Source organism: Onychomys torridus, chromosome 14 (genome assembly GCF_903995425.1).
Source record: "Onychomys torridus chromosome 14, mOncTor1.1, whole genome shotgun sequence".
NCBI classification, from domain to species: Eukaryota; Metazoa; Chordata; class Mammalia; order Rodentia; family Cricetidae; genus Onychomys; species Onychomys torridus.
In genome coordinates, this window is record NC_050456.1 from 52,955,811 (window position 1) to 52,971,060 (window position 15,250).

A 15,250-nucleotide genomic window follows, 5' to 3' on the forward strand; every position below is an offset into this window, starting at 1 on the left:
CTCAAATAAAAATAGAAATAGAAACATACAATATGTTGTAATAAATATAACCTTAAATTTTTTTTTAAATTTTTTTAAAGATTTATTTATTTATTGTGTACTCAGAAGAGGGCGTCAGATCTCATTACAGATGGTTGTGAGCCACCATGTGGGTGCTGGGAATTGAACTCAAGACTTCTGGAAGAGCAGTCAGTGCTCTTAACCTCTGAGCCATCTCTCCGGCTCCTTAATTTTTTTTTTTTTTTTTTGGTTTTTCGAGACAGAGTTTCTCTGTAGCCTTGGAGCCTGTCCTGGACTAGCTCTGTAGACCAGGCTGGCCTCGAACTCACAGAGATCCACCTGCCTCTGCCTCCCAAATACTGGGATTACAGGCGTGTGCCACCGCCTGGCTTTTTATCAATATAAAAATCCATTAAACAAGCATAGAAACATATATACAGTGTAACAAAATTAACTTTAAATTTGTATCAATATACTATGATAACAAACATTCATAACCCACCAAAAAATGAAAAACTATCCACAGTGCCCCAACTCTTGGGAATGTGGGCTTAGTTTTCCCCATACTGCTTCCTGTTGTCTATGGATGGGACAAAGTATCGTTAGCGTCCCAGAGAGAAAATTTGAGAAAAATGGCCCAAACCTGGGAAGACCAGTAATCTTTGCTGATAGATATAACTTGTTGAGATTCAGGAGGTCTTGCCTTATCAAACATGATTCATATTAACCTTAAAGGAATCCACAGCCTCTCATCTCCTGTGAGAACAAAACTTCAAAGCATTTTTTTATTTCCATTTGAAAAATATTTTTTTTAACTTCTTTTTTAAAGTCAAGATAGCCCCAAAGTATCTAGGTTGGTTCAGTTTTGGAGTCTTGCTCACAATCCCATGTCAGCAGCTGTGGTTTGCTCAACAACATTCAAAAAAAAAAAAAAAAAATCAAAATCAACACAATAACATACAGGACCCAGACTCCTTTTGTATTTCCCATTACATGGCTCTTTTCTTTAATTCTCTCTTTAAAGACTTTATAAACTATTCTTTTTTTTTCTATTACTTATACCCCTTTTTTCTTTGTTTCTTAAGCCTACACACAGTGTAAAACACAGTGGAACCTGGTTAGAGGTTTTTTTGTTTGTTTTTTGTCTGGACCTCTTTTACTGTGTATCTTTTAGCCTTTTTTGACCACATGAACAAACTTTAAACTGCTAAGTGGTGTGGAACTCTGCCCTTGGCTTTGGCAGCTGGCTCCTCTCACTTCTTGGATTGTGAAAGCCAAGTTCAAAGCTCAGGAACCTAGAAAGAGGTTGGTGCTGAGAACTGCATTCAACCTTCCTAGAGCTCTAAAATGCCCATGCTTGGACTGTGGCAGAGGTTTTTACTTAATTTTTGGTTCCTACTTAAGGTACTGGCTGCTCAAGAGCTTACCAAAGCAGGCAGAAACTCTTAAAGGAGAAGTATCCTCTTTTAAAAAATTTTTTTCAAGCTTTCTCAGGCGCTATGGAAATTCAAGCACCAAAATCTCGTTTTTTGCTCTTTTGGTGGGGCCTGCCACCTAGCTCTCAAATAAATCACTCACAGAGGCTTATTCTTAATTGTAAACGATAGGCCTTCACCTGGCTTGTTTCTTGCCAACTTTTTTTTTTCAGAGCTGAGGTCCGAACCCAGGGCCTTGTGCTTGCTAGGCAAGCACTCTACCACTGAGCTAAATCCCCAACCCGCCAACTTTTCTTAAATTATCCCGTCTACCTTTTGCCTCTGGGCTTTTCCTTTTCTATTCCTGTATACCTTTCTTTGTTTCTTATTCTGTAGCTGGCTGTGTGGCTGTGTGGCTGGCCCCTGGAGTCTTCCTCTCCTCCTTTTTCTCTTGCTCCTCAATTCCTTCTATTTATTCTCTCTGCCTGCCAGCCCCGCCAATCATTTCTGCTGCCTTGCTGCTGGACATTCAGCTCTATTAGACCAATCAGGTGTTTACACAAGCAGGTTCACAGAGTTAAACAAACGCAACATAAAAGAATGCAGAACATCTTCGCATCATTAAATAAATGTTCCACAGCATAAACAAATGTAACATATCTTAAAATAATATTCTACAACAGTGTCAGATCCCCTGGAACTGGAGTCAGAAATGGTTCTGAGCTACTATGTGGGTACCGGGAACTGAACCCAGTCCAGTGCGAGAACAGTAAGGGCTTTTAAGCGCTGAAGCATGTCTCCAGCCCCCAATGAAAAATTCTATTTGATGCTGAAGTGATATGAAAATTTTGTTTTAGAAGTATGGTTTTGTATGTAACTCTTCCATATTGTGTTTTTTTTTAGCACCGTCTGGAACAAGAGGCCGAGAAGAGGATAGTAATGCTGGCGGAGAGAGCCCACCATGAAGCTGTGGTGTAAGGGCCTGTTGCTTCCTCTGTCATTCAGCCTCTCTTCTTTGCTGTTTTATTCTTAGCTTATCGTCTAAGTCTTACCACTTATCGCTCTGTCTCTTGGCAAACTTTTTTCTTTTCTTTTCTTTTTTTTTTTTTGCTGGAGGTGAGGACCGAACTCAGGGCCTTGTGCTTGCTAAATCCCCAACCCCGGCAAACTTTAAATATTCTTGTTACCCTTATTCTCTTTGTGTCCTCTACCCTTTATACTTCATCCTTTCCATAACATGATATGGTAGTGATAACCTACTCTTTGAGCTAGATCCTGGCTGCCTGTGTGCATGATGATTAACCACTGGAAAATTGATTCTTTAATTATTATATTTAGGTAGGTAGGTCGGAAGTATATTTGAGGCTACACTAGTGCCATAATTTGAGTGTGAAGTCAGATAACTTGCAGAAAGTTGGTTCTCTCTTCCACCATGTGGGTTCCAGGGATAGAACTCAGGTCATTAGGACTGATGGCAAGTGCCTTTACCCATGGAGCCATCATTGGAAGAATCTTTTTTTGAGAGAGAGTTTCTTTGTGTAGTCCTGGCTGTCCTGGAACTACTCTATAGACCAGGCTGGCCTCAAACTCATAGAGACCCATCTGCCTTTGCTTCCCTAGTGCTAGGATCTTCAGGTCTGTTGAAAGAACTCTTAAGAAAATAAATTTCATGAAAAAAAAATTAGGCCATCCAGACATGGTTGCACACACTTAAAATAATCCCAGTGCTTAGGAGGCTGAGGGAGGAGCTTCACCAGTTCTAGGCCAGCCTAGACTACACAGTGAGACCCTGTAACAAACAAACCTAAGATAAGGCCCTAGGGCAACTTTGTGGGGTTGTCAGAGGATGTATTTGTGTAATAGCACTGGAGTGTGTTTATGTTAACACTGAACCCCAGGTCTCCAGGGTTTCTTCCTTGTTAATGTAATGACGAGTCTGGCAGCTATCTTCAGGGAGTGAGTCAGGAACTGGGCTGCTCCTGTCTTCTGTCTCTGTCACGGTGGAGTTCTGCAGGTTGTCCTATGCACATGGAGAGAAGAAGACATGGGAGAATGGTGTCACGTTCCTGTGGGTGAGGTGCCACATCCACTCCACCCTGAGCTCTGTCCCCAGATTCCCTTCACTTTGAAACAGTCTTGCTAAATGCCCAGGCCAGCCTTGTATATGCTAGGCAAAGGTATGCTGCTATTCCTAGCTTTTTTTTTTTTTTTTTTTTTAATTTTAAGAGACAGGATCTTGCTATATTAGTTCAAGTTGTCAGCCAGCTTGTACCATCATGACTAGCTAACACATAGTTTTCCACTTACTGCTGAGGAAGAACTTCAGTCACAAGGTCTCCTTCTCCCTATTGAGTAGTTACTCATAAGTTAAATTGTGGTAGTGTCATGTGTGTCCCATGTTCTGCCCTCCCCCAAACTCTGGTGCTAGGAGTTAATCCAGGGACTTGCACATACTACATACCCAGCCTACTGGTGGTCAGTATTGTTGCAGGAATCCTAATTTTTTTTGTTTGGTTTGGTTTTTTGAGACAGGGTTTCTCTGTGTAGTTTTGGTGCCTTTCCTGGAACTCACTTTGTAGACCAGGCTGGCCTCGAACTCACAGAGATCCGCCTGCCTCTGCCTCCTGAGTGCTGGGATTAAAGGGTGCCTCCACTGCCCGGCAAAATCATTTCTTTTTCTTTCTTTCTTTCTTTCTTTCTTTCTTTCTTTCTTTCTTTTCTTTTCTTTCCTTCCTTCCTTCCTTTTTTTTTTTTTTAAGATTTATCTATTTATTATGTATACAGTGTTCTGTCTGCATGTATCCCTTCAGGCCAGAAGCCAGATCTCATTACAGATGGTTGTGAGCCACCATGTGGTTGCTGGGAATTGAACTCAGGGCCGCTGGAAGAACAGCTAGTGCTCTTAATCTCTGAGCCATCTCTCCAGCCCCCTAATTGGTCTTATAATAAAAACCCAGAGCCAGATAGATCTCAGGGTAAATGCTGAAAGATCAGAGGAAACAAGCCACAGTCACTTCTCACCTCCCAAATTCGTCAGCCAAAAAAGGAAGATCCTGTCTCCACAAATCCACAGACTGAATGTCTTGAATGTTATTAAGGACCAGCTTAATAATATTCTTTCCAGGGGCCCAGGAGAGAAGCAAGAATCATTTTCAGAAGAATCTCAGCACACCGAGCTCTTAGTCTATCGATTTATTCTTCTCTCCAGTCTCTGAGGTTTACAGTTATAAACCCAAGCAATAGCAATCCTCCCCCTCCAGCTAGGTCACCAGGTTTGAATTCCTACAGGGTCTTCAAGGCAGGGAAGAGTTTTCCTCAGGCAGTGGACTGTCAGGCTTTCTTTTACAATCCAGAACAGGAGTGGTAAAAGGAAGAGGTCAACTGAAAGCTAATACCGGTTAGTATATCAAAAAGAGAATTTATGTGCTCAGTTTACATTCCTAGAAGTGGTTAGGTAAGAAGTTAGGAGTCTTTGTGAGTTCAAGGCCAGCCTGGTCTACAAAGCGAGTTCCAGGAAAGGCGCAAAGCTACACAGAGAAACCCTGTCTGGGAGGGGGGGGAAGGAAAAGAAAAAAGAAAGGAGGGCCTCAGTTTAAATTGTATGAAGCTGTGTACTTAAGGTCTACCAGACCTAGGCGGTGTCTCCATGTGGAATTTACCTTAATTCAGGAGACTAGCATGTGGTGGTCTGGATTGTTATTTCTGTTTGTCCTTGAAAGTGGCTAAGGGAGATATCTGATTCCAGTGCTAAAAAGGGAGAAATAGATGGGCCAAAGGGAAGGAAGCCTTTCCTGAGGCTGTTTTCCAAATACCTCAGATGTATATATGAGTGACCAGTCCACACTGTTAGCAATTCTCAGGGGGAAAAATCAATTGGGAAAACTATGAAGGCACACATGATATTCATAGTAGAAGACAGCTGATATATAAAAAGCCAAATAACACCAAATACTCCCTAAGATTTGGGCTTCTTCTGAAGGAATTCCTTGATCCCTTCAGATGGTGGCTTTGCCATAACCAGCTGAGTTCTTACAATATATTCCTGTGGCCAGTAGCATGAATGCTTCTGAGTCTTCAGCCAAAAGGGCTGAGTTCCTGTCTCCTCCCAGTTTATATGCCTTTCTCTGCCCAGCCACATCACTTCCTGTCTCAACCTTCCTAGTGCAGGGATTAATGGCATATGTGCTTCCCAAATACTGGGACAAAGGCATGAGATCCCAAGTGCTGGGATTAAAGGCCTGTGACTCCCAAGTACTGGGATTAAAGAAAGGTGTGTGCCACCACTGCCTGGCCTCTATGTTTCATCTAGTGGCTGGCTCTGTCCTCTGATCTTCAGGCAGATTTTATTTGTTAGAGTACAAAGAACATATCACCACACAGCATAATGTTTGGAGGAAAAAGCTGCAGTTGTTCTCTTAGGTAGTATTTAAAACTTAGGCATTAGCCAGGTGTGGTTATGTCTGCTTTTATTCCAGCACTCCAGAGGCAAATGCAGTGACAGGTGGGTCTCTGTGATCTGAGGCCAGCCTGGTTTACACAGAGTGACCCTGACTCAGAACACCCCACAAGAGACTTAGGCCTATATCTTGGGTTCTTTAAAATGTATGTATGTGTATATGTATATATACATGTGTGTATATGTGTATCTTTCAGGCAATTGAATACTGCTGGAAGAAATGTTTTTAAAGAGAATGTGTATCTGCACAAGGCACTTACACACCACTTGAAGGAAGCTGATATACGACAGAAAAACTCCAAGAAATTGCAAGAAAGTCATTCCTGCCTTTTACATCAAAAGGTTCCCACTCTCGTTTAGATTTTCTTTCTTTTTCTTTTCTTTTTAAAGATTGTGTTGGTAAATACCAGGATTGAGCATAATAATGATAGACAAGGACAGTAATATTATTTTCCTTCTGTCCTCATAACTGTCTATGTGAAAAGATAATCATCGCTAAATGACTTTATAGACACAGTAGGCATGATTTTACAAATACATAAGAAATACAAACATGACACTTATCCTCTAATACCTTACAATATTCACTTTGTTTATTGTTGGATTCTAAATCATTTAGGAATTGGTTTGGCTGTAACAGACCTCACATTAGTAGTATCACAACATAAAGATTAGTCTTTTACCTAAAAGATGCTTGAAGAAATACAATCCAGATTAGGGTTGCCTTCCTTAATCCTCTGTAACATATAGCTTGTATTCTTAACATTGGAAAAAGTTGTATTTTTATTTTGTGTGTATGGGTGTTTTGCCTGCATATATGTCTGTGCACCATGTGCATGCAGTGTCTGTGGAGGCCAAAAGAGGGTTTCAGATCCCCTAGAACCAGAGTTACAGACAATTGTGAGCTGCCATGTGGGTACTGGGATCCGAACATGGTTCCTCTGCAAGAACAGTAAGTGCTCTTTACTGCGGAGCCATCTCTCCAGCCCTCTTTTTAAAAAAATATTATTCATTCATTCATTCATTCATTCATTCATTCATTTATTTGTTATGTATACAGTGTTCTGTCTGCATGTATCCCTGCAGGCCAGAAGAGGACACCAGATCTCATTACAGATGGTTGTGAGCCACCATGTGGTTGCTGGGAATTGAACTCAGGACCCCTGGAAGAACAGCCAGTGCTCTTCACCTCTGAGCCATCGCTCCAGCCCTCCAGCCCTCATCTTAAACATTTTTCCATTTTAGTGTTTGTGTGTGTTGAGCACCTTATGGCCAGGGTGGTTGAGAGAACTAAGGGTTACTTACACCAGACGACTGGAGGGAAAGAAAAGAAACAAAAGAAGAGAATGTGGCTCTTTTAAAACCTCCCCAGGTGTCCTATCTCCACTCATCTCAGAGCCAGGCGGTGGTGGCGGCACACGCCTTTAATCGCGTTACTTAGGAGGCAAAGCAGACAGATATTAGATTGAAAACAGCCTGGTCTGCAGAGAGAGTTCCAGGACAGCCAAACTACACAGAGATCTCTATCTGGGGGGGGGGGGAAGCAAGCAAGCAAACAAACAATCAAAAAATCCAATTATATTGCAACCTGTCCTCACTGAACTGCAAGGGACCCTGGATTTTCAGCTGGCTTGAGGGAAAGGAAAAATGGACGTTAGGATAGACAACTGGGAGTCTGCTACGGTTTTCTTTATAGACTTGCTATTGGCTTTTGTACAGTTTTATTCATTTTAATAAAATAAAATATGTAATCTTGTAAGAAATATAGAGGAAGTTTGAAAGTGTCCTAATTAATAAAATCAGTGGGTTACCTTCCCAAGCCTAGGCAAGAACCCAAGGATATTTGTTACTTCTTCTGTCCACAGAGATATGAAAATAATTGCCTCAGCCTAACATGAAGCTCAGATCCCCTTAGGTAATAGAAATTATTAAGGGAGGCTGGAGAGATGGCTCAGCGGTTAAGAGCACTGGCTGCTCTTCCGGAGGTCCTGAGTTCAATTCCCAGTGCCCACATGGTGGCTCACAACCATCTGTAATAGGATGTGATGCCCTCTTCTGGCCTGTAGGTATGCATGCAGAGCACCCGTACATAAAATACAAATAAATAAAATTTTTAAAAAAGGAATTATTGAGGGAGTTTTAAGTTCTAGACTGTTTAAAAAAAAAAATCTCACTTTCTGTTTTTTAGGAAATCAATGAGCTGTTGATTAAGGAAAAGATTATGCAACTTACCCAGCAGAAATCACAAATCCAAGCTCTCCAGAAGAAGGTGGTAAGCTTGGAGAATGCACTGACTTATATGACCACAGAGTTTGAAGCTGAAATTCTGAAACTGCAGCAGAAGGCCGCTATAGAGAATCAAGCAGGTCACGTAGAAATTGACAAGCTGCAGCAGCTCCTTCAGATGAAGGACAGGGAAATGAACCGAGTGAAGAAGCTGGCTAAGAACATACTGGACGAGAGGACAGAAGTGGAGCAGTTCTTCCTGGATGCTCTGTACCAGGTCAAGCAGCAGATTCTGGTCAACAGGAAGCATTACAAGCAGATAGCGCAGGCTGCCTTCAATTTAAAAATGAGAACAGCGTGTGCGGGAAGAACAGAATATCCCAGAATCAGGACCTTTGATGGCAAAGAACACAGTACCAATAGTGTGAATCAGGATCTCATGGAGGCTGAAAAATGGTACTAATAATGCTGCAATATATTGTCTTTTTGTGCCCTTGTTTTTTAACCTTTTAAAAAAAAAAAAGAGACCTCAGCAGGTTGTGGTGGCTCATGCCTTTAGTCCTATCACAGGACAGACAGGCATTCCTGGCCTGGGCTACAGAGAGAGAACCTGTCTCAACCTGTTTCCTTTCCTCTAAAAAAGAGCAAATTCAGTTTGTTGGACAGATTTCTTAGTAAGTTACTGAGGACGGGAACTGACTTACCTTTTGTACTTGGCGTAGTGTGTAAGGCTTATACGTGTTCTAAGTGGTCCTCCATATTTATCTCAGGACAGAAATTTGTAAAAGTAACTATTACTTTGTGCTGAGTGACATCATTGTAATGCCTTTTATTTTCTTTATCTTAGTTCTTAATAAATTGGATATTTGTTGAAAAGTCTTGATTAGATTCAGGCTAAACTTTTGAGACAGGGTTTCTCTGTGTAGCCCTGGCTGTTGTGGGGCTCTCTGCAGACCAGGCTGGCCTTGAACTCAGAGATCTGCTTGCCTCTGCCTCCCAAGTGCTGAGACTAAAGGTGTGTACCACCACATCAGGCTAGGTTAAAGATTTTTTTGTTTTGTTTTGTTTTAAGACAGGGTTTCTCTGTGTAGCTTTGTGCCTTTTCTGGATCTCGCTCTGTAGTCCAGGCTGGCCTCGAACTCACAGAGATCCACCTGCCTCTGCCTCCCCAGTGCTGGGATTAAAGGCGTGTTTCATCACCGCCTGGCTTAGGTTAAAGATTTTTAATAAGAATACTTTTTCAGTTCCTTTTGTGCTGTTCCTTTACTATTCTGAGATAGAATTAATAGGTAACAACAATTATATAATAATGCAGCCTGTAAGACCAGCTTCCAGGCTGTTGTAGGGTTGTAGAGAGAATGTTGCAGGTGGGGGAGCGTGTTTAGAAAATTTTTCTATTTATCTGAGGGCCTTTAGAAATGGAGTAAGACTCACTCGCATTCTGATGGTCTCTCTCTTTATTTTCTCATTTCTCATGCTGCTGAATCTCCTCTCTATTTTTCTCCTCTTGGCTCTCTCTCCTTCTCTGTTCTTCTTTTTTTTTTTTTTCCCAAGACAGGGTTTCTCTGTGTAGCTTTGCGCCTTTCCTGGAACTCACTCTGTAGACCAGGCTGGCCTCGAACTCACAGAGATCCGCCTGCCTCTGCCTCCCAAGTGCTGGGATTAAAAGCGTGCGCCACCACTGCCTGGCTCCTTCTCTGTTCTTACAGCTATATATACCCAACAGAAACTTTCATGTTGAATATAGGAGTTCCACTTTAACATCACATTTCAGAAAACAATAAGAAACAGAGCCATCCGGATAAATACACATGAAATTAATCTTAGCTTCTTAACTGGCTGTAGAGTGCAGCTGTAAATAATCAGTCATTACGTTATCTAACTTAAAGAGATAATCTTATAAAGGCTTAAGAGTTATAAAGCTAGACTACTGAGGAGTCTAAGAAAGTTAAGGAATTTGTGTACTCTCTTATATTTCTAAGGGTAGTAACATTTTAAACTAACATTTTGTGATTAACAGAAATGCCAGACTTTCTTGAAGTGCTTACAGAGAAAGAGCTGTCATAAATGCTTTGGTGGGAATCCAGTTTACCTTATATCTTCTAATATAGGCCCACTTTCATAGTCCAAGGCACAGTGACACAAAAAGTGTTTTAAATCTTGAAATATATTTTCCTATCCTGCATGAAATTTCTGATTGTCTAAGGACACCTGCAGCCCTCATTAGGGGCTACAGAGTCAAGTTATTTTCTGTAGTTTTGACTAGTCAGACTATATTTTCACAAATCGAGGTCAGGAATGGGTGCAGGGACTAAATCATTTGCCAGCTAGCAATAATTGGGCTGTTTTGTATTTATGACCCAGCCAGACAGCTCAGTATGTCCTTGTGAACTAAGATAGGGAGTATTTACCTAAAAATCTGTAAGCAAGGCACTTGGTCTTTTTTTTTTTTTTTTTTTTTTAAATCTGAGGACCGAACCCAGGGCTTTGCGCTTGCTGCCACTGAGCTAAATCCCCACCCCTGGCACTTGGTCTTAATCTAAAGTTACTTTGAAACATTAAATCAGCTAATGGTATACAGTTGTCTTAGAGCTTGGAAAATGCAACTATTTTCTTATGTCAATCTGAACTGTGATATAAAAGAGTTCTCAGGGACTTATAAGTCCTGACTTGTGTAGTAATTCTTTGTATTCATATTTATTCATCAAACTTGTGTAAGCTAACATTATTGATATCAAATGGACAATACAGCTTAAGAAGGAATCATCTTCTAGACAGTCCACAGATAAAATTGCCCATAAGACTGAGATGTAATCATGAGATAGACACACTACAATACAGGTAGTAGGGAGTTCCCACAGCTGATAAGGGAAAAATTGTAATAACACATGAGAAATCACAGATAGAAGCAAGTGATATTCCAGATTCTGTGACCTTGTAGGTCTTGCTTAAACAAGGTTTTCCATCAGAGAACTACTCATCTGGTGGGTTGCCACCTGAACTTTATTGCCATCTGCTGCATCTGATATGTCTATAGGCTACCAGCAATATAATTTTTTAAAATAAATACAATAATTCTTTATGATGACATCATGCAGAAATGTTCCATGGATTGGAGGGCATCAGTAGTGTCCCCTACATCATTGTATTAACCAAAAGTCTCAAAATCTCCAAAGTATTTAGAAATCTACTCACACCATGGAAAGTGGGATGTCGGTGGCAGCTTAGACTGTATCAGAGGTGCCCTGTGCTTTAGCAGTCTGCCCCCTATAACCTGCCAACAGATCATAGTACATGTTGTGTTTCTCATTTCATCTTATGACAACAGAACATTTTGGATTGGCTAGCATGCTGATAATCCTTTTCAAATTTTAGAGTTTTGTAATGTGCATTGTTTGCTTTGAAATCATACACAGTATCTGGTCATGCTATAGAAAATTTCTATTTGCACACTTTGTGGTTTTTAAAGAAGATAAGTTTACTTTGATCACGTTTTTTTAACCTTTTAAAAAATTTCTTCAGGCCAATTACTCAAAAAAATGTGGATATTGGAGATTTGACCTGGGAGCAAAAGGAGAAAGTCTTAAGATTGCTCTTCGCAAGAATGAATGGTTTTGCTGCTAGGTAATTTCCCATTTTTGTTATGAAATGTCAGGTTGTCAAACCTAGAACCACATAAGGAACAATGACTGTATGGCTGTCGAGAATTACAGGAATACATACATTAAAAGACCAGAAAGGCCTTAGCTACTTGCTCAGCTGTTGCAACTTTTAGAGACAAAGACTGTGAGATAAATCAATAAACACAAAAACCAAAGGAGACATAGAAATGGGAGAGAGCAAATACATCCTAGACATTTAAGGGGACGCTTCCAAAGGGCTGAATGTGCAGCACCTTCCAGCAAACCTAACTGTTGAGCCTGTATTGGTTTCCAAAGATGAGCAAATTCTTTTAGGCTGATGCTTGTTTTGTAGCATAGTCTCATGTAGTTCAGGTTGCTTCAGTCTCACCATGTCACTAAGGCGAGTCTCAACTCCTGATCTGCCTCCACCTCCCAAGTAAGACTAATAATAATCAGGAACTTGGTAAAAGTTTACAGTTGACTATGTATAACTGTGAATTCAACAGTAGAGTATTTTGTAATTGACCTAAGTCAGAGGAGTATAAACAGTAAACAGCTAAAATAAATGACTTAGCAACCACATAGGCTTTACTAACAACTTTTTCATGTTTAAGTATTAGAGTATTTAATGTTGCCACCATTTGAATAGGTTTATGCTGTTTTCATCACACTTGCTTAAGTCAAGTTTAAGAATGGCATATGTGACTTTCTTGGGAAGTCAACATGTGATATTCTTTATTATAGGTGGAGTTTTTCTGTGCCCCAGCAGTTGCTACCAAATAACCACAAGAGACTTAATATAAATTATAAATGCTCAGCCGATAGCTCAGGCTTATTACTAACTAGCTCTTACAATGTAAATTAACCCATTTCTATTAATCTGTGTATTGCTATGTGGCTTATGGCTTTACCATGTCCTCCAGCATGTCTTGTTCCCTCTTTGTCTCCTGGCAACTCCACTGACTCCACCCTTCTTCCTCCCAGCATTCTCAGTTTTGCTGTCCTGCCTATACTTCCTGCCTGGCTACCAGCCAGTCAGTTCTTTATTAACCAGTGAGAGTAATACATATTCACAGTGTACAGGATTGATTATTCCATGTACTTTATCTCTATAAACTCACTCATTCAGAATAACGAATCAATTACATTCTACTTCCCGTTTATTACTCTATACTTTCTGAAGTATACTGGGCCTGTCACCACTGGCTGTTTTGTGTCCTGAGAGTCTGTGTGTGTCTCTGTGTGCCCTGCAGGCACTCTCTACCCTAACTGTTCTGTTAGCATTGGATATTACCTCAAGCTTTTCCTTTGTGAGAACTTTCTTGACCTTCACAACAAAGACAAATTCCTTAATCTAGGCCTTCATTCCTTTATATAATTCCTCTTATCTCCAGACGTGGAAGGAGGAGGATCAGGAGTTCAGGGTCATCCTTGTTAGATACATGTTGAACTGGAGGCCAGCTCTCCCTATCTCAAAACAACCAAACGCCGTTCCCTTGGCATACATTCTTTGTTGTTGTTTAGTTCTCAGGATCTACCTGTGTCCTCCTCCAAACGTTAGATTTGAACTCAGGTCTTCTTTTACAGCAAGTACTCTTACCCACTGATCCATCTTCTTAGTTCGACGGGGCTCATTTGTGGGAAAGGAACTTTTCTGGGTGTTTTGATCAGTTCTTTCATTCAGCCTTGCCTTTAGTCATTAATCACTGTTCATGAGTATCTTCATTATGGTTGTCTCCATAAATATGTTTCTTGAATTCAACGTGTCTCAACTTTAAGCAATTATATTCGATTACATAATATACCACATCTTAGCCAGGCGGTGGCAGCACACACCTTTAGTCCCAGCACTCAGGAGGCAGAGGCAGGCTGATCTCTGTGAGTTCAAGGCCAGCCTGGTCTACAGAGGGAGTTCTAGGACAGCTAGGCCTGTTACACAGAGAAACCTTGTCTTGAGAAACCAAAACAAAACTCATTCTGAAAATGGAAACCTTATCCAACTGAAGTCTGACTCAGCATTTTGAGGGTATTGAACTAGGAAGGCACAAGGAGACACTGCCTCATTTGTTTATTGATGTTTCTCCACCACAGGAAATACAGTCAGAGTTCTAAGCCTCCTGTTCCCGACCACATCATTCCTGACAGTGGAGAAGTGAGAGAAACCGGGTAAGATTTCTCCTGCCAGAGTTCTGAGCAAAGCCTGATGGCAGCGTCCCTTGTGGGCCTCGCCCAGCCCGAGTAAAATGAGAATGATCTGCCATGCATGACTGCTGACAGCACTGTTTTGTCGTTACTATAGGGATGAAATCAACCTTCTAGATCAAACCTTCATCACCCAGCAAGCTCCAGTATCAGACTCCAATAGAACGATGTCTACAGAATTACAGGACTCTGACATAGTAAGGACTGTTACCTAATCAGACAGTGTACCACTGTTACCTTTCATTATGTGATGTCTTCCTAGTTCACAGTTTTCTACTACCCAAACAGCCCCACCCCCCAGACAGGGTTTCTCCATGTAGTTTTGGAGCCTGTCCTGGAATTCATTCTGTAGCCCACGCTGGCCTCGAACTCACAGAGATCTGCCTAGCTCTGCCTTCCAAGGGCTGGGACTGCCCTCATAGAAAAAAAAAAAAAATTTCCCCCGAGACAGGGTTTCTCTGTGTAGCTTTGCACCTTTCCTGGAACTCACTCTGTAGCCCAGGCTGACTTGGAACTCACAGAGATGTGCCTGGCTCTGCCTCCCGAGTGCTGGGATTAAAGGTGTGCGCCACCACTGCCCAGCACAGACTCCTTTCTGAAATAGGTAGCTTATCAAAGTGTGTTGCATTATTGCTGTTTTCAGTGCTGATGACTGAACCTCTGTGCCTCCCTAAGGAGCCACCCCTCAGTCCTGTCTTTTATAGAAGCACAGACATAATATCCTTACAATTCTTGGATGTGAGCATATGTCAGAAGCACAGATCACTGTAACCTAGAGAACACAGGAAGGAAAAGACTTTTTTTCAAAACTGTATTTCTTTTCTCCAGGGCTTTTTATTTGTATTTGGTTATTCACAATCAGTACACAATCTGATAAAACTCAAATGAGGCCATAAAAGAAGAAAAAGGGAAATGCTGGTTCTCTATTTTAGTGATACTAAATATAACTGTATATTTCATCTAAGAAACAAGAAACTTTTTGAGTACAAGTAGCTGGCCAAGTCAGTTGATTCTAATTAGAGAAACACAATTCTGATTAGTTGGTATTTGTTAAAAGTAACTTCCTTTATATCTAAGGAAAATATTAGGAGTCTTTGTGATTCAATTCTACTTGGAATTTAGATAATAACCACTTTTCAACCCAGCTCAAAATTGTTGGATTGAATTAGGTATGAACTGTGTTTTATAAGAAAACAAAGGCATTAGAATCACAAACTACAAATTTCAACTTGGTTTTAGGATGGAAAACAAAAATCAGAGTTGTGTTTTGTTAAAAGTGACTGAAGGCTCTGAATTCTACCAGAGGTGGATACCCTAATAATCTTGTG

The 15,250-nt window shown here is 40.9% G+C and overlaps 1 protein-coding gene across 3 annotated transcripts in view; it reads left to right on the forward strand.

The window, feature by feature from the left end:
* Positions 1-15,250, forward strand: part of Bbof1 (basal body orientation factor 1) — a 40,007-nt gene that overhangs the window by 20,462 nt on the left and 4,295 nt on the right. For 2 of the 3 annotated variants that reach the window (XM_036205829.1, XM_036205830.1), the window contains exons 6-11: positions 2,319-2,389; positions 6,069-6,213; positions 8,060-8,553; positions 11,620-11,721; positions 13,812-13,886; positions 14,020-14,119. In XM_036205829.1, coding sequence (XP_036061722.1) covers positions 2,319-2,389; positions 6,069-6,213; positions 8,060-8,553; positions 11,620-11,721; positions 13,812-13,886; positions 14,020-14,119 — 987 coding nt within the window. The remainder of the gene's footprint in view (positions 1-2,318; positions 2,390-6,068; positions 6,214-8,059; positions 8,554-11,619; positions 11,722-13,811; positions 13,887-14,019; positions 14,120-15,250) is intronic. The other variant, XM_036205831.1, reaches the window with a different exon arrangement.